At 35.6% G+C, this 24,147-nt stretch overlaps 1 protein-coding gene across 5 annotated transcripts in view; it reads right to left on the bottom strand.

The window, feature by feature from the left end:
* Positions 1-8,578: 8,578 nt before the first annotated feature.
* The window catches only part of LOC115217382, a 62,316-nt gene continuing 46,747 nt past the window's right edge, over positions 8,579-24,147 (bottom strand). For 3 of the 5 annotated variants that reach the window (XR_003882164.2, XR_003882165.2, XM_029787058.2), the window contains 2 exons: positions 16,469-16,585; positions 8,579-9,337 (listed from right to left, as the gene is read on the bottom strand). Coding sequence is in view for 2 of the 5 variants with exons in the window: in XM_029787058.2 (XP_029642918.1) it covers positions 16,475-16,585 (111 nt within the window). In the remaining 3 variants the exon portion in view is untranslated. The remainder of the gene's footprint in view (positions 9,338-16,468; positions 16,586-24,147) is intronic. The other 2 variants (XM_036507130.1, XM_029787059.2) reach the window with 1 other exon arrangement.

The raw sequence follows: 24,147 nt of genomic DNA, 5'->3' as shown, positions 1-24,147 counted from the left end.
TTACAATGAAGTGATATTTATGCATGTTGTGCCCCTCCCCTCACAAGAACTGAAGAATATATGAAGATGTTAAACAAAAGAAGCAATTGAAGCAAGTGAACTTACCAGCAAGATGTGAGAGAGATTAAAATATAACAGAAAGCAGTTATAATAATAAAAAATATTTTATTCAACTGGGGGTAAAAGCAAGCAGATAGTTTGTGCAAATATAATTGCAATAAAAAACGGAATATGAAATCAGTTTTATAGGAAAACCAGTAAAAATTGTGAGTAAACGAATACTCCATTAGTGATTAGCAATGCTTTGAGAACAAATCAGTTATTGAAATATATTTGAGAGCTGGAAGGTTTCTGATTAAATAAACTCAGATCATTTGAGAATTTAAAAGGTACCAATGAAACTATTGACAAAAGCATAGTTTTGATTTTTACACATTCTGCTTCTCTTGCAAATTTTAACTACTTTCATTTGTTTTACAATTCAATAAAGCAAATGATTGTGGCAGGAAAATATTGAGGTTGGATGAAATAAAAATGGGAAAAGTGAATGCTGCAGAATATGCTGTTTTGAACTATTTTAGAAAGACAGAGACAAACTATGAAATCAATAATGTTCATAGACAATAACATCACGGAACTGCAAATTTCATAGTCATTATTTACAGGTTTGTAGTAAATTATTGCTTGGTAAAGTAAAACGAAATTACCAGAACATGTTAAAAATTAATTTTTCACACAAAATGATGACTGCTTCTGCCTTTTTAGTATCAATATTTTGTTACTATTAAGCATGGTAGCTTTAAAAAATGCTGGGGGATGAGGGATGGGAAGAAGTAGCAGCACGCTTGTTTGAAAAGCAGCAGATATTCATAAAGAAACCATTTGAGGCATGAAAATGGAAGACAAAATGTCATTGAAACAAGAGTCAGAACAACATGGCTTATAACTGAAATGCAGTGATTTAATACTAATTGCTGAGGGTGGGGTAAATACCCAAAGCTTTTTAGTTTAAATTATATTTGCATATGTTTCAACAAATAAATAGCAATATATACTGTTTTTATCTTGTTTTTTTTTCCTTCACTTTCACACAATACTTTCTGGATCTGTTGACTTACAAATTCAAACAAACCAGATTAAGTTTTTTTTTTTTAACCATCTGTCAAATTATTATCAGAGTAACAAAAGTATGAAATATATACATATAAAAAAAAAAAAAAAAGACTTAAGGGAAATACAAGCCCTTTTTGTAGAAATCTTGAAAGACAATTGAACTTCAGTTCAAATTAGCTTTTTATAAATATTTTATCACCCTAAATACGATAAATGTTAGTGGAAACCATTGAGCAATGCAGATGGGGAGTTAAGCAAAATACCGTAAATCCTCAAGTATAGTCTGCCCTTGAGTATAATACGTAGGGGATTTTTAGGGGGCTGTACCTCTGAAAAACCTAAACCTTATGTATGATACGTACCCCTTCTCTAACTTGAGTCAAGGAGGTCTATATAACGTACTTGGTTTGTAAAAATTTATACGGTAACGTCCTTTATTATTATTGTATATATAACATAATGCAAACGTGTAGCTTTTTTGTGCATTTTGTTTGCAGAAAATAAAGAAATAACAGTAATAACGTTTAATAAATGTTGCTTGCAGCAAGTTCTGGATGATTCTTTTATGACTCCATTGCTTTCAGGCTTAGCTTAAGGTATTTTCGCGCCCGACATCACAAAATGCGTCTGAATAAACATTGCCGGACAGCAAATAGAGACTCGGACATTGCTCAGAAAATAATTTTCATTTTTAACCTCGTATATAGTACGCACTAGGGATTTTGACCTTTAAATTTTGGGGAAAAAAATGTGGATTATACTCGAGGATTTACAGTATATAAGATGATGTCAATGAATGGAAACAAAAAAAAAAAAAAAACTTATTGTATCATTTTAGATTGTTTAATGAGCCAATAATGTTTTGAGAAAAATCTCCCTTCTCAAATGCAAGAAAGAAAACAATGAAAGAATTTGGTAACATGCTAAAATGGCCTGTGAGCTCCTTGGTTATTTTCTTTCTTCTATTTGAAAAGGACAAATTTTCATGAGATATTACAAACTCATTAACCTTTTAGGGTTCAGATTACTCTGTTAAATGTAATACTTTTCCACTCAAATTGTTTTGAATTAATCATGCATTATCTTATAGCTTTGAGGTTTCAATGATGTGATTGCTTATTTTTAGAATGTCAATGTAGGTTAGGTGTGAGAGGTTAGATATGGCTAGTTCAAATATAAAACAAGTAGAATATCTGGACCAGATGTGGCCGGTTAAAAAAAACTAAAGGGTTAAACAAATTTCATGAAATTATCTTTTTCTCTGTTTTCATTTATTGACATCATCACCTTAGATATTTTGCTTAAAATCTCACCTGCGTTTCTCAGGTTTTAGCTAACATCTTTATTACACATATTGCAATGCTTCAAGCCAATTACAATACTACTTTGTCATTAACAGAGAGATTCATAATTAGAAAGTTAGTCCAAAACATAAGAATTTACTTGATCTTTTCTGCTTTTATCTTGTGTATTAACACCCACCTCCTACAAAAGGTTGATGTTTGTGGTAAAAATAATAGAAAGTTGGTGAAGGTTATTTTCTCAGTGAGTCAAATTTTGGTGTTATTAGATAAGTTTTAAAAATAAAAAAAGCAGATATGCTATCTGTAAATTCAAAGATAATATATTTCTTGGTTTTTTCTTCATAAGAATCTGTCAAATTGAAAATGCTTCAACTCTGAACAGCAAATACATTTAATGGTCTCTTGTTCATAGCTTTTCAAGTTCTTTTAAAAAAACAAATAATAAACTCGAGCTAAGAGTTAGGATTGGTTTACAAGAAGAAAAAAAAAAAGGAATCAAGTGGTAAGAAATTTGCTTTCCAACCACATAGTTCCTGGTTCAGTCCCACTACTTGGCACCTTGGATATGTGTTTTTTTACAACAGTCCTGGACTGACCAAAGCCTTGTGAGTGGATTTGGTAGATGGAAACTGAAAGCCCATCACACACACACACATATATATCTCGTCAGCATATCATATATCCAAAAAAGAAAAATACGGTAAAGCATAGTGACCAATGGTTTCACATCCTTGCAAAACCATTGATCATACTATGACTGGACATGTACTTAACAGCTCACACACACATATTGTTGTTATTATGTTAAACTGTCGTATGTCCAAATTTGGCTAAGTACATATTTGTTTTTCAATATTTCTTTTTGTTTGCAAAAGCTGGTTCTTTTTGTCAAACTATCGTATCTCCAGCTGCTTCAGATGCCAAGATATCAAAAATTGTCAAAGTACAACAGTTTGGCTATGGAATGGTGAAACTACTTCTTCATTTTCTGAAAAAAGCAATGTTTTGGATTTACGCTACTTTTGCATAATAGCAACAATATGATTTTGTATATATATCTTGTGTTGGTATTGTGCCCTCCCCACCTGCTTGACAACTGGTGTTAGTTTGTTTATGTCCCTATGACCTAACAGTTTGGTAAAAGAGACCAATAAAATAAGTAACAAATTTTAAAAATAAAGTACTGGGGTCCGTCTGTCCAGCTAAATTTTTTAAGGCAGGGCTCCAGAATGGTCACAGTCTAATGATTGAAACAAGCAAAATATATTCCTATTCTTGTAAAATTGTCAGCAATAACTACTTGTAATATATTGAAGTCAAATTCAGTTGACTATACTGCACCACCTTCAAAAATTAATTTAGTGTGTAATCAAAAGATAATTAGTTAATAAGAATGTCTTAACTTTGTATAAGCAGTGGAATCAATTACAATAAATACAGTACGTATTTCAAGATCATTGTAGGGTTTGCACTTAGGTTATAAAGATACGTAACTAAATACTACAAGGAATTTGATTCAGTACTATTGTTTCTACCATTTACTGCCCTAAAAATTGTTTCAAATTTTGGCACAAGGCCAGCAATTTTAAGGGGAACAGGGTTAGTTGATTACATCAACCTTATTGTTAAACTGGTACTTGTTTTATCAACCCCGAAAGGATGAAAGACAAAGATGACCGTGGCGAAATTTTACTGAAACATACTGTCTTTGTATCATTTAATTTTGAAAGTACTGAAGAATTTAGGAAAATAACTGATTAAGCTGGTGTTTGAAACCAATTAACTTGAAATTTTAATGGAAAGTTATAATTTATACGACCTTTAAAACAGGAAATTTGTACTATTGACCCAGGGTGGTCTCAAACAGGTAGACACCAAAAGGGTTACAGAGCCAGAAGAAATGCCACTAAGATATACAAACAATTCTGCCAGTTCTTATTTCTTTATTGCCCACAAGGGGCTAAACATAGAGGGGACAAACAAGGAGAGACAAAGGGATTAAGTCGATTACATCGACCCCAGTGTGTAACTGGTACTTAATTTATTGACCCCGTAAGGATGAAAGGCAAAGTCGATCGCGGTGGAACTTGAACTCAGAACCTAACGGCAGACGAAATACCTATTTCTTTACTACCCTCAAGGGGCTAAACACAGAGAGGCCAAACAAGGACAGACAAAATGATTAAGTCGATTATATCGACCCCAGTGCGTAACTGGTACTTATTTAATCGACCCTGAAAGGATGAAAGGCAAAGTCGACCTTGGCGGAATTTGAACTCAGAACGTAGCAGCAGACGAAATACCTCTAAGCATTTCGCCCGGCATGCTAACGATTCTGCCAGCTCGCCGCCTTTTGCCAATTCTGCCAGTTCATCAGCTTCCTTACTACACTATGATTGCTAACTAAAGAACAAGGTCACTTATTTTAGAGTGGAGGTAGAGTACAATTGATGAGATCACAGTCCTTTGCTAGTTACCTATTTTATCAAAGCTGGAAAGACGAAATGCAAAGTTAGCCTTGGCAGAATTTGAATTCACAATATAATTAAACAGAACGAGGCATTTATACCATCTGTTATTTACTCTCCTAATAATAGGATTCTTTTCTTCTAATTTAGGAACAAGACCAGTGATTTTTTGGGGGAGGATGTTAGTTCATACCATGGCCCCATTAATAGACTGTTTATTTATTTTATCAACCCTGAAATGATGGAAAGCAAAAACAATCCTAATAGGATTCAAACTCAGAACATTACTAAACAGCACAAAGTATTTACTCCAGGCCACGCCATCTGTTATCACCATAATAATGATACTTACACGCTTTCTTAAGCTTTAGTATTAAACACCAACAAAAAAAGAAACGTTCCATTTTCTTTCATGAGCAAGGGTGAGTATTATATAACCTCTTGTAAAGGTGTCTAAATGGGAAGAAAATGAAAAATTAGAAAGAGAAAAAAACTATGCTAGGTATAAACATAGCTATATTCTTTCCAGTTCAGTCCCATTATGTAGCACCTTAGGTATGTGTCTTCTTTGGTAGACTTAAGAACGAGATTTTATAGTTGGAAATTATATTAAATCTGTTGTGTGTGTGTGAGTGTATATATATATATATATATATATATATATATATACAAATTGAGATAGGGGTTGCAAATTCAACCCTCCATGGGATAACATATATCCAATATACTGCTGTTTTGTTGTATATTTTTATGTTTAACCCTAATGTTCTTATGTAGTGGTTTAATAAAGTATGTGATTGGGTATTATCTGGTAGTTGATAAATGATTTAGATGTATTTCTCCATTTTCTTATCTTGTATATATATAAATATATATATATGTATATATGTGTGTGTGTGTATATATATATATATGCGCGTGTGTGTGTGCGTGCCAGCATGGATAACAGATGTTAAATGATGATGATGATATATGCATGTATGTGTGTGTGTGTGTGTGGTGTGTGTGTGTGTTTATGTTGGGATTTCAAATTGCATCCCTTTATATCAAAACACTAACAGCTGTCTGATGTGCAGACCAAGGCTGTGATTAAGAAATTTGCTTTGTAGCTCTATCGCTTCAAGCTTGATCTTGTTGTGTGGCACTTTGAGCACGTGTCTTCTGCTATTACCTTGAGTCAACGTAAGGGTGAAATTCAATAGACCAGAACCCATCATTGTATATATATATATCATCATCATCATCATATGTATATATATCATCATCATCATACATATATATATATGGATTTTTACTGATATAAACTAATTAAGTAGTAAGTGGGGAAAAAAAAAGTTGCTTCGCAACCACATGGTTCTGGGTTCAGTTCCAATGTGTGGCACTGTGAGCAGACAGAAACCGAAAGAAGCCTGGGTTCAGCCCTGTGTGGCCAATAAAGTTATGAAGTATTAAAGGTCAACTTATTGAGTTATCTCCCTTGACGCCTTTGTCCACCATGCATATCATACCTTACAAGAACAATGAAATAATTACCAGACAAAACCCTAGGGTCAATACAATTGATTAAAACCTTGAAAGGGTGTACTCCAGCATGACCGGAGTACACCCATTGAAAACTAGTAAAAGAATGCTACGGTTTTTTCCTACATAGTGTATTTTAGGACTACACATTCAACATTCTTCCTTTTTTTTTTAAAAAAAAAGGAAGGTGTAATTTGAGGGTGTTTTGCTGCTATGACTAGCAGTCTGGGGGTAGTGATCAATAACTTTTCATAATGGCCTACTTGATATTTTTAGATGTGTTTATGGCTTATATGTTAATCATATCTTACAGATAATAATATCCTTGCATGCCCACCACCTATCTTTTTTTCCCATCCCTGGCAATGTTTATGTAAGCAAAAATCAAATTATTACAAAAGACTGTTTAAAAGCCATCAACTGTTCAGTGGCCTGGGTTAGAGGCTCATGTCTAAACCAAATGGTTTTAGGTTCAGTCCCTCTGCACAGCACCTTGGGTAAATGTTTTTTTACAATAACCCCAAATCAACTAATGCCTTGAGAGTGAATTTGGTAGATGGAAACTGTATGGAAGCCCATCATATGTACACATGTATGCGTGTGTGTGTGTGTGTGTGTGTGTTGGTATTGGTCCCCCTGCCACATGACAACAGGTGTTGGTTTGTTTATGTTCTTGTAACTTAACAGTTCAGCAAAAAAGGCCAACAGAATGTGCTAGACTTAAAAAAAAAAGTACTGAGGTTGATTCAAAACGGTGCTTCAGCATGGCCACAGTCCAGTGACTGAAACAAATAAAAGAAATAAAGATAAATGTTTGAGACTCAAAGAGAATATTTCAGTGGTCCACCTGCAACCAATCCTTAGCACAGAAGCTCCCTTATTTGGTTTAGTTGTATTAGCAAATAAATAAAGTCACATACATTGAACCTGAATCTAAGAGGGAGTTCAAAACTTAGGCCCCAGTGAAATACTTTACTGGTATTTTGTATATTAGTTTTCATTGAAATCAACCAGTAACAAGTAAAATTTGAGCCAACAGCCCTAAGACCTCAAACTGAATATCAAGAAGAATTTGGTTCTTTGAAAACAAACATCAACTTGTAGAAATTGAGAGCCGAGTAATCAGCTGTGTCAGCCTTATCAAGCTTTTGCTTGACCTTTCTGTCTCATTCTCAAGTCTAGCAAACAACCATAAGGGTCAGGCCAGCATTTCTTATTCAGACTGATAATTATTTATTACATAGGCACAAGCCACAAACTTTTGGAAGAAGTACTTATATTTTGCCTCATGCCAAAAAAAAAAAAAAAAAATCCCCAGCCCCTGCTGACCAAACACAACACTATGATTAATATCAACTGTCATTGATAATTAAAAAAAAAATCAAACATTTAAAAAACTATTTATTAACAGTGAAACAATAGCTGTTGCTGTTTATGAGGATAGCCATGGGTCAGTTTTGCTGTATTACACACAGAACAGAAGTAGAAAACCAAAGATGTTAAGCTGAACAGATCTTTGTTACAATATCCACCCTATTTCACTAACTGAGATGATTATTTGGTTAAGGATTCTAATCATGGCATTTTGGTCTAAAATGTGATCACAATTTTGAAAACTGGTAAAATAGTCATTGATAAAGATTTAGCTGTTACACTGTAAGGGGTTGAAAGGAGAACATAACATTTTCTTCACTGACATGTAACAGCTCACATTCTTGGTTAAAATAGAACTACGTGATAAATTGGTTTACACAATGCTTGGAAATTCTTAACTGCTGCAACTTTATAAGCAAATAACCAGCAGAACTGAATAAGCTTTGGTAAAATGTGAACTCAAAATAACGAAGCACTAATTAATTAAACAGTGCAGTAAGGCTGATTTTGTAACAAAGGTTTGTCTTCCCTTAATACCGAATTTCAGCTACTCATATGAACTGTGTGAGTATTAAAAGGAACCGTGTGAAGTGTCTGCAGGATGCGGAACTTCAAGGAGTTACTAAACTGGGAATCATAGACTGGAGTAACCACTCACTGAACCAGTGGTCCAAAAATGAAATGAGAAAGTGAAAGTACATTTTAAATTTAACAATTTGTGCCCAAAACTCTCTTCCAAAAAGAATATGTGTTAAATCCCTGATCAAGCTCCTTTATTTTCCGATTTCAGTTCCAGTATTTTTTTTTTTTCTGTTGCACCAGACAAAAGAAGAATACGGCTGGGATTAAAACATAAAAAATGAACACAAGATGAATAATAGTTATTAGAAGCCTGATACTGTTATAGATAGATATTTCAAAGAAGGACAAACGTTATCACTATGGTATATAGTTTGCTTTAATAAAAAAGATATGAAGTTAAGTTTATTTTGCTTCTTTTTTTTTTTGCAAAAAAAAAATCAAAAACATTTGGAATGTGTAAATTTTTTAAATAGGATTATTGTTCAGGAGTATCTTGGGATTTTAGTTTTGGAATGGACTGGATATAATTATTTGTTTATTGTTGTCATCATAAGACTTTATTGGGCAAGACTAGACACAGGGAACTCATATGTAAAAACAAAAACAAAAAAAAAAAACCGGGGGTGGAGCAAATTTGGCAAGGAGCTAAGCTGTTGTGTTACAGACTTTCATACACATGTGAAATGGGGGGAGAAAGAGAAAGAGAGAAAGAAGAATATAGGGAAGACAAAAGGTGTATAAAAGAAAGTAAAACTTAAAATATATTCAACTCCCTAATGTTTTCAAGTTAAATATATAATTTAACATTTTTTTTTTCCAGTGTCATTACCATTAACCAAGAACATATCTCGGCTCTAGATCTTGTGGATACACAGAGAAGATTCCTACCGCAGGGGGGTATGCATAAGGACACATCTTTCCTGCTTTAAAGTATTTCCAAAGCATTATGAAACATCGCTTTATCTTCCGTAGGATCTGTAATACAAAATATTGAAATATAAGCAAGCTGTTATCAAAGATATTGGATATTGTTACTAAAAAAAAAAACGTTCTTTTACATAAATTTAGCAAACATTGAATGATGATTGTTTTAGAATAAGAAACATGTCTGGTGTCTTAGCTACCTGTTCAATTCTTGGATCTTTTCGGTTTGAATGGCAGTTTTTTCTAGCGGTGTCATATGAAAATGTCACCCATAATTATGACCCTAGTATCGATCTATTGCATTTCAATCTGTTTTAGGGTTAGGGTTAGTTAGGGTATCTTTCTTTCTTCACAAATGAAAATAAACCCAATTTGTTTCTTAAACGAGGGACATATTCATACACGGCACAGAATGTTTTTTACCTAATGGATGTCAGTGATTGGTTGAAATTGCAGAAATTGAAGAAAAAAAACAACAAATATCTTACAAACTATAGAATTTTCTCAATAAAGCCAAGAGAAAAAGATGTTTTATAAACACATTCTACCAGTGTACGAAGTTTAAAAATTTTTTGGTTATGTTAAAAATTAAATTATGTTAAAAACTGCCATTCAAACTGAAAAGATCCCAATTCTTATATTAATGATTTCTTGATAGAACTATATCTAGCTTCATCATTATGGTTTCACCCAAGTTATATATGTCAGCTGTTTTATAGCTTTACAACAAATGAAACTCACAAAGAAAGTTTTGTGGAAACAGGCAAACTAGTAACCTATTGAAACCCAGATCAAGAAGAGGCTAGGGCACACCCTATGGGAACCAGTTTCCAATAGAACAAGGAAAGTTCACCAATGGACAAAACTCCCAAGGAAGACACAAACATAGACCAAAACCAACATGGAAAAGATCCACCGAAACTGAAGCATTGGCAGGCAGTTGCACCAGGGGACAATTGCAATCTCTTGTTTCTTATTTCTTTACTACCCAGAAGGGGCTACACACAGAGGGGACAAACAAGGACAGACAAAGGGATTAAGTGTATTACATTGACCCCAGTGCATAACTGGTACTTATTTAATCGACTCCGAAAGGATGAAAGGCAAAGTCGACCTCGGTGGAATTTGAACTCAGAACGTAGCGGCAGACGAAATACCGCTAAGCATTTTGCCTGGCGTACTAATGCTTCTGCCAGCTCGCAATCTCTTGTTTCTTTATTGCCCACAAGGGGCTAAACATAGAGGGGACAAACAAGGACAGACAAAGGGATTAAGTCGATTACATCGACCCCAGTGCATAACTAGTACTTATTTAATCAACCCCGAAAGGATGAAAGGCAAAGTCGACCTCGGTGGAATTTGAACTCAGAACGTAGCGGCAGACGAAACACCACTAAGCATTTCACCCGGCGTACTAATGCTTCTGCCAGTTAGCAATCTCTTGTTGGTGCCCTGTGCTCCACATGGAGTTATAGGAACTAGATTTGTATGAAAACAGTCAAATTTGTACCTAATCACATACTTTCTCTTTTTACTATTTTACTTGTTTCAGTCATTTGACTGTGGCCATGCTGGAACACCGCCTTTAGTCGAGCAAGTCGACCCCAGGACTTATTCTTTGGAAACCTAGTACTTATTTCATTGGCCTCTTTTGCTGAACCGCTAAGTTACGGGGACGTAAACACACCACCATTGGTTGTCAAGGGATGTTGGGGAGGGACAAACACAGACACACAAACATACATTCTTATATATACATATATACGATGGGCTTCTTCTCAGTTTCCGTCAACCAAATCCACTCACAAGGCTTTGGTCGGCCCGAGGCTATAGTAGAAGACATTAGCCCAAGGTGCCACACAGTGGGACTGAACCCGAAACCATGTGGTTCGTAAGCAAGCAGATTTGTACAAAAACACCATGCCAGGTTTGTACCAAAGCACCAATCAAGGTTTATACTGAAGTACAGAACCAGATTTGTTGTCATTGTTTTAGCCACATATTTTTACTATACGTTTTTATGCCTTTTACTGAATCTACTAAAATCACACATTTTTCTTTTTCTCTAAATTATTTGCTTTTCTTATCTTGATTACAATATCAAGATATCTTCCTGAAATAGCATGATACCCAAAAAACAGAACTAGCTCAAAGAATTCTCTCTCTAAATGTCACGATTTCAATAGATTTTCTCATGTTTGGCTTTAAATGTTTGACTTTAAATGCCAAAAATTTACTAATAAAATAATCGTTATCATCAATGACTCATAAAAGCATATGACCTTGTAGTTAGTGTGTTACACTCGTGATCTTGCAATTGTGGTTTTGATTCCTGTACTGGGAGCCGGATTGTATTCTTGAGCAAAACACTTCATATCATATTGCTCCATATGACAGCCTGGCATTCTGTTCAGGGTAACAGACTGGAATCCTGTTCAGGGAGAATATTGTGATCTCAGTCACTGATATTGCCATGAAAGTGGATGACTAGCCCTATGAATCCTAGGACTCACGATGGTACTTACTTATCAGTGACTCACAATTTGTCATCCTGGCATAAAACAAACATATCAGAAAGAAATTGTGAAAAATACTTGAGATACATTAATGAAGAACCTAGACAAGTCGTAACATGCTGTGACAACTGACCAACCCAAGTCAGCTTGGGGGAAAAAAAAAAAGCAAAAGGACATACAAAAAAAATCAGACAAAAATATGAAGATTAGGTTTATATATTTTTTTGTTTAATTCCAACTATACTCTGTGATTAATTCCCTAACCAATCAATTGTTGAATAACCTTGGATTTACAGTTCATATGGATTGCTTGGTAGATTTGGCCAATTCAGATTCCTATATTCTTTAATTGACACTCTGTTACACAGGTGCATTTAAAAATTTTTTTAATTTTCACAGTGAGTACTGAGTGCCGTATTCACCTGGATTTCTTCAATCACTCAAACCCACCTGTCCACCCACACAGCATTTGTACATTTTCCCAAAATATTAGGCTAGTGAGTGAAACTATTGAAGTAAGAAATCAAAATTGGACCATGAAGACTTACCAGATCAATACCAATATGTGTGTGTGTGTGTGTGTGTGTGTGTGTGTTATATCTTACATACACAAATGAAATGATGGATATCAATAATACAAAAATTAATATATAACTTTTAAGCAAAAGATATCAAATAATCAACAAACATATACATATATACATACATATATATACATATATGTATATATACATACATATATGTATATATACATACATATATGTATATATACATACATACATATACATACATACATGTATATATACATACATGTATATATACATACATGTATATATACATACATACATACATGTATATATACGTACATACATATACATACATACATGTATATATACATACATACATACATATACATACATACATATACATATATATATACATACATACATACATACACACACATACATATACATATATATACATACATACATACACACATACATACATACATACATACATACATACATACATATACATACATACATACATACATATACATATATAAGTGATACTAGTCTTTAAGACTAGTAATCAAGCTGAAAAATGACAATGTAAAAATGATAAATATTAACATCAAAGAGGCAGAAAACAGTATCAAGCTGACACATGATAATATCACATGCACCAAGCAATAATATCAGACAGGCAGCATACCAAGATCAAGCAAACAAATTATATCTGGCTAACTGGTAAATTATAGTATCAAGCAGGTGATGATATCAAACATGCAAATAGTGATATTGAACAAAGCAATGATACAAAAAGCAAATATTGATAAGAAAAAATATTAATAGTAATAATAAAAATTAATGAAATTACACAAGTTTAAAGGATTTAGTACAGTTTTATTAGGGGATGTTAATTAAAGTCACATGATTAGGAGTTAAACCAGTACAGTCAGTGAAATCAATCAAGCCATATGTCATTAGTGAAATTACTATTTAAATATGTTAGAGACCTCATAGATATAATTAGTTAAGGTTCTAAGCATGTTGTATTAATATAACCAGTTTAATTAATTAGATTAATAAGACCATTCTAGAGAGAACTTTAATGTTATCATTACTTTAGATGTTTGTTTATCAGTGAGAAGAATCAAGCTATAAGTCCCTAAATTTTGAGACTAGTTATTAATTTAGTGAAATCACATCGTTAACTTTATAGTTTATGTTTCTATCTAATTTACAGTTTTACCATTTTTTTTCAGTTTCTTCATATCCATATCGCATCATGGCCTTTTCTTTCCATTTTTACTTTGATCTGATAGTCCTAACTCTTCATCTACTTTTAATACCCACCATAAAAAGACAATGAGTGAGCCTCTATGTGGTTGTTCAACCTGGTAGAAATGGCAGTCAAATATCCTTGAAATTACGTACTAATGTTTTAAATAAAAAAGGACACACCAGATAATATAGCATCCCACATATTTATAAGAAAGGCTAAATAATCTTAACAGGTATATTTCTAATCATAAGTCTGCTCATTCAGAACTGACCATACCACCACCACTACCTCCAACACCACCAACTGGTCCTTGAGTGCCTTTAGCAGAGCTCTGTTATAGAGTCCTTAGACCAGATCTTTGGTTCCCTTCTTGCTTAAATTTCCCCTATACTCAATGATCTACGGATATTCAGATTGTTCATCACCTACATTAATCTCACCAGTCTAAGAGAAACAGCACGGAATGGTCATAATTCCAGCCCAGCTCTTCTCCTTTGGCTAACATAAGTTAAAAAACAGAAATTTATAATGGCATTGAACTTAGGAATCAGTATTCTTATCTGTTCTTAAGCTACAATTGCAAAATAGATTAACCCTTTCGTTACTGTATTTATTTTGAGATGCTCTGTGTTGTTTTCAATTACTTTAAATATAATGAAGAATTTAGTAAAATAACTTAGTTATTATTAAGCTAGTGTTAGGAACATAAATTGTGACTAAGGTTTGGTGGAAGATTTTAATTCCAAACTTATGAAAACAAGACATTTGTACTCAGAGCCAGAGGTGGTTTCAGCCAGGTTGGTAACAAAAGGGTTAAAGATTTGCCAGGAAATTATTCAGTAAAACTATATAGAGATTAGATTGCTGAGTCCATTTTAGGAATATGGTAAAGCATTACTCTTGTAGCAAATATAATCCTTTCTTATTTTGGCACAAGGTCAGCAATTTTGAAGGAAGGAGTCTAGTTGATTACATTGACCCTGGTACTTAACTGGTACTTTATTTTATCAACTCTGAAAGGATGAAAGGCAAAGGTGACCTAGACAGAATTTAAACTGAGAATGTAAGTACAGGTGAACTGCTACTAATCATTTTGTCTGATGAGAAAACAATTCTATCCCCCACCTTAATAGTAGCAAATATTATTATTATTATTATTACTATTATTAAAGTGGCAAGCTGGCAGAATCATTAGGGTGCCGGGCGAAATGCTTAACGGTATTTTGTCTGCCACTACATTCTGAGTTCAAATTCCGCCGAGGTCGACTTTGCCTTTCATCCTTTCAGGGTCGATTAAATAAGTACCAGTTACGCACTGGGGTTGATATAATCAACTTAATCCGTTTGTCTGTCCTTGTTTGTCCCCTCTGTGTTTAGCCCCTTGTGGGTAGTAAAGAAATAGGTATTTCATCTGCCGCTATGTTCCGAGTTCAAATTCCGCCAGGATTGACTTTGCCTATCATCCCTTTGAGGTTGATTAAACAAGTACCAGTTACGCACTGGGGATCAATGTAATCAACTTAATCCTTTCCCCCAAATTTGAGGCCATGTGCTGCTTCCAGTAGAAAGGATTATTATTACTATTATTATTAATAATAATGGACTCTCCCCTTGAAGATGACATAAGTGTTCAGCTTTTGTGGAACAACTTGCATAAATGATTTGTTCATAGGGACCAAATGTATGTGGTGTACATTAGCTGACTCCCTCCATCAAATTAACATTACCTGTACAGGTGCACAAGTGTGGCACACGTCAGATGTTGAAATGATCGCAAAGCAACATGAAATTAAGTGTTTTACTCAAGAACACAGTGCACTGCTTGGTCCAGGAATTGAACCCATGATCTAGCAATCACAAGTGCAACACCCTAACCACTAGGTCATGTGCCTTCACTTAATAATAATAATAATAATATAATAATAATAATAATCCTTTCTACTATAGGCACAAGACTTTAAATTTTGGGGTGAGGGGGCTAGCCGATTACATTGACCCCAGTTTATACCTGACACTTTATCAACCCCGAGAACTTGAAAGGCAAAGTTGACCTCGGCAGAATTTGAACTCAGACAGTAATGACATGAAATGCTGCTTAGCATTTTGCCCAGCGTGCTAACAATTCTGCCAGCTTACTTGCTGGTTTCTACGAGAGTCCAGAGCAGAGAAAAATTTAACAATTGACTTTCTCACTGCCAGTCCTTACACATATTGAGTTCTAACACCTAGTAATTGGTACCATTGTAAGTAAGCGAAATCCTAAAATGTATATGTGTGTGTGTGTATATCATGCTCGGAATGGTCAGTGGCAAGAGAGGAAGAGGCTGACCAAGAACCCGCTGGCTTGACATCATCAAGAGTGATACCGGAATGGACATGGCTAGTCTGAAGGAAGTGGCCCAGGATAGAACTGACTGGAGGACACTGATCCAACGAGTGACCGAGAGTCGACTTCGACTGAGCGGTTAGAGAGAGAGAGCTTTTACATATCTAACAACACTTCATCTACTGTTTAACAATCTACGTCTGTAAGTTATTGATCTGTGTTTAGTACATGTAAATGCATATTATATTAATACATTTTTAACTAATATCACAAAACACATATAGGTCGTTAATGAATGTATATTAGTATGTGATGGGTGTACTAATGTTAAAATGTAAATTTGTAATGATATCAATTAATTTTAATTAACACAGAAGATTAATTAATACTACTGAATTTCAAATACAAAGGGGAAAACAATGACAAGCAACATTCATTTGTCATCTTTGAATATTTTTAGACATGCATTCAAGATGCAAGACAGAAAATTTGCAGGGTGGTTGAATTAAGAGACAGGCAGCGGGTAATAGGAAGAGAATATAGAATTGAAACCTTTGTCTAGGGTCCTGTTAAATAGAGACAAGGAGCCGGAGGTGTAAAGCCAATTATGAAAGCTTCTTTTAGAATTTGCATAGAAACACGAGCACCATGCCCAAGTTTTTTCTTAATCTGAAAATTCAACAAAACAAAGAAAAGATATAAAAGATGAGACAAATAAGAAATATGAATAAAAATATATATGTGATGATGTGTGTTTGTTGTTGTTGTTGCAGTAGTAGTAGTAGTGGTGGTGGTGGTGGTGGTATAGTTTCTTTCCTTTTCGCCTTTTGCACATTCATTGGACTGTGGTAAAGAATTGGTGTTAGATTATAAGCTGGAGAATCAATAGCTCAAATAAGACTCAGGTATCTGGGACAGTGCCACCTATACCTTCTTTAACCATTCTCCATTCGCTCATGGAAGTCATACAAATTTTAGAATCACTGATTATAGTTGAAACTGTAAATTTCTCCTCAACTTCACAGCTAAATAGTTAACCATTGGTAAATCAAGCAGTTATAAAGATTTGCTACAAAATCATCTTCAACAGCAAGGTGAATGAATGTGTCATCATCATCATCATCATCGTTTAACGTCTGCTTTCCATGCTAGCATGGGTTGGACGATTTTGACTGAGGTCTGGCGAACCAGATGGCTGCACCAGGCTCCAATCTTGATCTGGCAGAGTTTCTACAGCTGGATGCCCTTCCTAATGCGAAACACTCCAAGAGTGTAGTGGGTGCTTTTTACATGCCACCGGCACGGGGGTCAGTCAGGTGGTACTGGCAACGACCTCACTCGAATCTTTTTACACATGCCACCAGCACAGGTGCCAGTAAGGCGACGTTGGTAACGATCACACTCGAATGGTGCCCTTTTACGTGCCACGGGTATGGAAGCCAGTTGGCTGCTCTGGCAACGATCACACTCGGATGGTGCTCTTGGCACCCTACTAGCACAGGCACAAGTGCCAGTAAGGCAACGCTGGTAACGATCACGCTCGAATGGTGCCTTTTATGTGCCACTGGCACGGAAGTGTGTAATAATTCTACATTTTGCAGTTGGTACTATTTTCTTGCTCAACAGGTCATCACAAACATTACATGTGTGTGTGTGTGTGAAGAAAAATTTATCAATAGAAGGTTAACAGTAAATCAATGAACATGGTCCCGCACTCTGGAACTTAAAAGAAAACGAAAGACCACATGGGCATGAAAGGAGGAAATTTTGTTATTCCTATTTCAGTCTAGACAGTGGTGAAAAGAAAACAAAAAAAAGTTCAGACTACCACTGTATATTTATACAATAAACCATAATTTGAGTACATCACATGATTCTCAACTGAGAGGAGGGGTAGAATAACTTGAGTAATGCTTCTGTGGGTCACACATCACTATCTCAACCAGTGCTGACCTGGAGTTAAACAACCACTAACTACTGCCATCACCATTGCATTGAACGTCCACTTTTCCATGCTCGCATGGATCAGATGAATTTGTTAACCCTTTCATTTCTGAATTTCTGTTGAGATGCTCTGTGTTTCTTTCAATTACTTTAAATATAAACAAAGAATTTAGTAAATTAACTTAGTTATCATTCAGCTAGTGTTAGGAACATAAATTGTGACTTGGTGGAAGATTTTAATTCAAAACTTATGAAAACAAGACATTGTACTACAGAGCCAGAGCCAGTTTCAGCCGGGTTGGTAATGAAAGGGTTAAGGCAGATTTTCTACAGCTGGGTGCCCTTACTATCACCAACTCTTGCCTGTTTCTAGACAGAGTAATATTTCCCCATGGCCAGACATGTTTTTCATGGAAGAGTGATGATGATGCTTGTTTACAATCATCACGTGATATGAAGAAGAACACACACACACACACACACACACACACACACGTATATATAATGGGCTTTTTTTCTACTATATCATCCACTTGTAAGGCTTTAGTCAGCCTAGGGCTATAGTATAAGACACTTGCACTCATGCAGTAGGGTTGAACCTAAGACCACATGCTTGAGAAGTAACCTTCTTAACCAAACAGCCATGATCTTATCTTTTACTTGTTTCAGTCAATAGACTGTGGTCATACTGGGGCACCACCAATTTTAGTCAAACGATTTGATCCTACAACTTATTTCTGTAAAACCCTGGTACTTATTCCATTAGTCTCTTTTGCTGAACTGCTAACTCACAGGGATGTAAACACACCAACACCAGTTGTCAAGTGGTAGAGGTAGAGGTGGGGGAAACACAAACATAGACACATTTTTTTTCTTTTTATTTGTTTCAGTCATTTGACTGTGGCCATGCTGGAGTACTGCCTTTAGTCGACCAAATCAACCCCAGGACTTATTCTTTGTAAGCCTAGTGCTTATTCTATCAGTTTCTCTTGCCAAACTGCTAAGTTATGGGGACGTAAACACACCAGCATCAGTTGTCAAGCGATGTTGGGGGGACAAACACAGACACACAAACATACACATATATGTATACATATATACGACAGGCTTCTTTCAGTTTCCGTCTACCAAATCTACTCACAAGGCTTTGGTCGGCCCGAGGCTATAGTAGAAGACACTTGTCTAAGGTTCCAAGCAGTGGGACTGAACCCGGAACCATGTGGTTCGTAAGCAAGCTACTTACCACACAGCCACTCCTGCACATATACATATATACATGATGGGCTTCTTTCAGTTCCGTCCATCAAATCCACTCATAAGGCTTTGGTAGGCCTGAGGCTACAGTAAAAGACATTCTCCCAAGGTGCCATGCAGTGGGACTGAACCTGGAACCATGTGGTTGGGAAGCAGACTTCTTACCACACAGCCATGCTTACACTGTGTAGAAATACTGATGTAATTACGCACAAAGGTTAATGGAATGACAGAAGCAACACAACCCGCTCCTAAATATCTTACAGCATTCAAATTTATCTCTTTATACTCTGAGTTCAAATCCCGTGGAAGATGGACTTGTCTTTTATCTTTCAAGGGTCAATAAATTTAGTATCTAACATATATACTAGGCCATATTCAATCAGTTTATACTTTTCTCCATTAAAAATTCTTGGCTTTATGCCAATTTGAGAAAACCATTATTAATATATGAATATTCGTTTAAGAATATCAACAATTTATGCTTTGGTGTTTAACGCATCTGAGTTCAAAAGCCATTAAAGGTTACATTATTATTTTCATGAATTTTTCTATCTTTCCTTCTTTCTTGTTCATTGTTAGTAATAGCTTGATAAACTAAAAATTACTTGTTAATTATACAAAGTCTCAGTCAATCATGCCATACAGCCGTTCCCTCCTCCTCTTATTCAAATTGGTCACTGTGCCAAGTAAAATATAATGTATACTAAAAAAAAAATTAATTAAAAATCAATATTGATGCATGTAAACATACGGGGTGATCGAAATGTAAGCATAATACAACGAAGGACTTCAATGGTAGTAGTAGTAGTGATAATGGTGGTGGTAGTAATAGTAGTTGTAGTAGTTGTAGTAGTAGCAGTGTAGCCTCGGTAAGCTGTACTTGAGTTGGTTTATGACATGAATGTAATTAAGCGAATATCTAAGAAGAGACAGAGTTTAAAACCCTTGATTAGGGGATTCTGTAGCTCGGCCTCTAATGATATTGTACATACTACATACAATGTATTTCTTTACTACCCACAGGGGGCTAAACACAGAGAGGACAAACAAGGACAAACAAACGGATTAAGTCGATTACATCGACCCCAGTGCATAACTGGTACTTATTTAATCGACCCCGAAAGGATGAAAGGCAAAGTCGACCTCGGCGGAATTTGAACCCAGAACGTAACGGCAGACGAAATACGGCTACACATTTCGCCCGGCTTGCTAATGTTTCTGCCAGTTCGCCACCTTACTACATACAATGGTTTACCATGTAGAGCAGAGGTCCACAACCACATTTTTAATCTATGGACCCCTTTGATTACTATTTCATTTTAGTGGACTCCCGTAGCCATTCGATGTTTAAAACTAGTTTTATAGAGATTTCTCTCAGAATTTGTATTTTGTTTTTCACCCATTCACTTGTGTAGTTTGAACGATGTAAAAACATTAGAAAAAGAAATCTAACCGTTTCTTGCAATAAATATGTTTAAGACAAACTTTTTTTCATGGGACCTTTAATATACTACTGTGGCTCCTCATTTACTAGTCTGCTTGTGTCAACCACTGCCACCACCAAGGTTATATGGACTGCCAAGGGTAATATGAGCCCCAGTTGAGAACCACTATGTTTCATAAGGAGTAAAGAGCTTAATGTAATGTCCATAGTTTATTCCATAGCATTTTTACTAATAGATTGCTTTATAAGGGATCTTTTACAATGTCAGCTTTTAAAGAATTAGTATTTCTTGTTCTGACAGAGTTCATTAGAGAGAATATTGTTGCAAAGTGAGGAAGAGTTGCTGAGATCCAAGGAGGGGGAAGAACCTAAGAGATATGGGCTTGGCCTACCTGAAGGGCAGGCTCATGACAAGGCAGGTGACTGTGCTAGGTGGAAGATCTTTTGCCGATGCTCCATGAGGAGCAAGAGGAACTAAGACACACACAATCTTGCACATCATCACCATTTAACGTCCGCTTTCCATGCTGGCATGGGTTGGACGATTTGATTGAGGACTGGCGAACCAGATGGCTGCATCAGGCTCCAATCTGATCTGGCAGAGTTTCTACAACTGGATGCCTATCCTAACGCCAACCACTCCGAGAGTGTAGTGGGTGCTTTTACGTGCCAGTGGCACGAGGGCCAGTCAGGTGGTACTGGCAACAGCCACGCCCAGATGGTGTTTTTTACATGCCACCAGCACAGCAGTCAGTCCAGCGGCACTGGCAACAACGACCTTGCTCGAATGTTTTGTTCACGTGTCACCGGCACAAGTGCCAGTAAGGCGACGCTTGCTATATATTTTTTAAAATTCAGCTCTGCAACTTCTCTTTCACCCACATATATATTTATACACAATACACACATGCACACACACACGCACACACAGAAGAAAAATAATGGTCTATAGAACTGATAATTTGTTAAGTACTCTTCATTATTAGATTATTTTTAAAATGTCTTTTTTAAACACTCATACTTCAAAAAGAATGAGTTGGTTGCACGAACTAATCCACTTTGAAGAACTATCCAAAGGAATACCGGAACAGAATTATTTCCAATTGATCATGTCATCATTTTATTTACTCATGTACACTTCAAAAACAGATAGAGAATAGTCATACTCTTCTTCCTCTCCCAATTATTTAAATCCGCTTCTCACTTTCACTCTCCTAACTTTCTGCTTTCCTCATTCTTACACATTTAATTTAATTTAATCTCACTCCACTTAATCCACATTCTCCATCTGTTTTCCTTTCTTTCTCTCTCACTAGACTTGATTTTCTTTTCACTGTCATTTTACACATAGCTTACCCCATCTCCTGAATTTGATGGCCGTGTGCCAAAATTCGAAATCAAAATTTATAAGAGTGGATAAAGTGGTTAGCTGGCAGAATCGTTAGCATGACAACCAAAATGATTAGTGGCATTTCATCTGTCTTTATGTTCTGAGTTCAAATTGTGTCAAGATTGACTTTGCCTTTTATCATTTAGGAGTCAATGAAATAAGTACCAGTTACACACTGGGGGCTGATGTAATTGACTTTCCCCAAATTTCAGGCCTTGTGCCTATATTAGAAAGGACTATTATAAGATTGGATATGTGAGACATTAAAAGGACTGAAGTGGACACTCCAATGACAAAAAAAAAAAAAAGCAAAAGAAAAGAAATGGCAAAAAAAAAACTGTAAATACAGAAAAGAATTTGAAGAAAATTAAAATCCCCAAAAATCTGAAATGGAGGTCAGGGGTGGAGCAGTAAGAAACCGAATGGGACTAACAGATAGAAAAGAATGAAATTTTCTTTTTTTTTTGGGGGGGGGGGGTGAATAAACCATGAAAAGTTTTGAAAAGAACTGAAAAATGCTGAAAAAAATTGGAAGTATTACATTTTTGGCTTAGGTCAGTGGTTCTCAACCAGAGTCAACACGATTTTTGGGGGTCCTTGTAAGAGTTTTTTGTTTATATTTAGATGCAATAAATTAGTTATATTATTTAGATTTGACGGATATTTGTCCTTATCTTGTTTGTTGTTAACACAATGTTTCAGCTGATATACCCTCCAGCCTTCATCAGGTGTCTTGGGGAAATTTCGAATCTGGGCTCTCATTCCTAAGGTATTTTTTTATATTATATTATTATTGTTATTATTATTATTCAGGTTACTGCCTGGAATCGAACTTGGAATCTTGGGGTTAGTAACCCGCACTCTTAACCACTATGCCATATGCCATATGGTGTAGTGGTTAAGAGCGCAGGCTACTAACCCCAAGATTCCGAGTTTGATTCCAGGCAGTGACCTGAATAATAATAATAATAACATCGAAAAATACCTTAGGAATGAGAACCCAGGTTCGAAATTTCCCCAAGACACCTGATGAAGGCTGGAGGGTATATCAGCTGAATCAAGATGAGGACAAATATCGTCAAATCGGTTATACTTCTACAATACTCAAAATATTTTAATTTCTTTAAAACAGTCCCTAATAATATTTAATAATAAAACTATAATGTTGAATGGCTATGAGGGTACACCTGACTAAAATAGAAATCAAAAGGGGTCCATAGATAAAAGAAATGGTTGAGAAATACTAGTTTGGCTTTTGTCTTATTCTTAGTAATAAAATCAATTAATGTCTGCTAGGCCTTGTAATGATTAAAAACAAAAACAAAATGTACCTTCTCAACTAAATGACACTAATTGTGCCATTAGAGTAATTACCAATAAATAGGATTTCATCAATTACTTATCCTTAAGCATCACTATCAATTTCACATCAATTACTGTATAACCTTTTGTTATTTCATTAGTATAGTAACTACATATCGTTAATTAAGTCTACAATCATCTGTAAACAAAAGTCATTGAAAAAATAGAAGGTTAATTCATGCAGTATGCAACCAGTCTAATGATATGAATTACGTTAATCGCTAAATTTATTTTGGATCTTTTTCAGCCTGTCCCCACACTTAGTGTTCATTCCAAAACTAAAATTCACTGGAATATCTTGTAGCTATTTCGGGTTTCTACATTTCTTTATAATATCTTACTGGCACTTATGCCTGTGCTAGTAGGGTGCCAAGAGCACCATCCGAGCATGATTGTTGCCAGAGCAGCCAACTAGCTTCCATACCCGTGGCACGTAAAAGGGCACCATTCGAGCGTGATTGTTACCAACATCGCTTCACTGGCACCTGTGCCAGTAGCACGTGTAAAAAGATTCGAGCGAGGTCATTGCCAGTACTTCCTGACTGGCCCCCATGCCAGTGGCACGTAAAATGCATCCACTACACTCTTGGAGTGGTTGGCATTAGGAAGGGCATCCAGCTGTAGAAACTCTGCCAGATCAGATTGGAGCCTGGTGCAGCCATCTGGCTCGCCAGCCCTCAGTCAAGATCGTCCAACCCATGCTAGCATGGAAAGCGGACGTTAAATGATGATGATGATGATCTTGTGTGTAGTAGTAAGTGTTCATTGCAAAAGTATATCAACTTCTGTCATCATCTTTATCATCCAGTGCTTTAAATCTGGGTTTTGTCCCCG

The sequence above is a fragment of the Octopus sinensis genome, linkage group LG11 (assembly GCF_006345805.1).
Source record: "Octopus sinensis linkage group LG11, ASM634580v1, whole genome shotgun sequence".
Lineage (NCBI taxonomy): Eukaryota > Metazoa > Mollusca > Cephalopoda > Octopoda > Octopodidae > Octopus > Octopus sinensis.
Note: the sequence above shows the minus strand (reverse complement) of the source record. Positions and strands in the feature narration are given on the sequence as shown.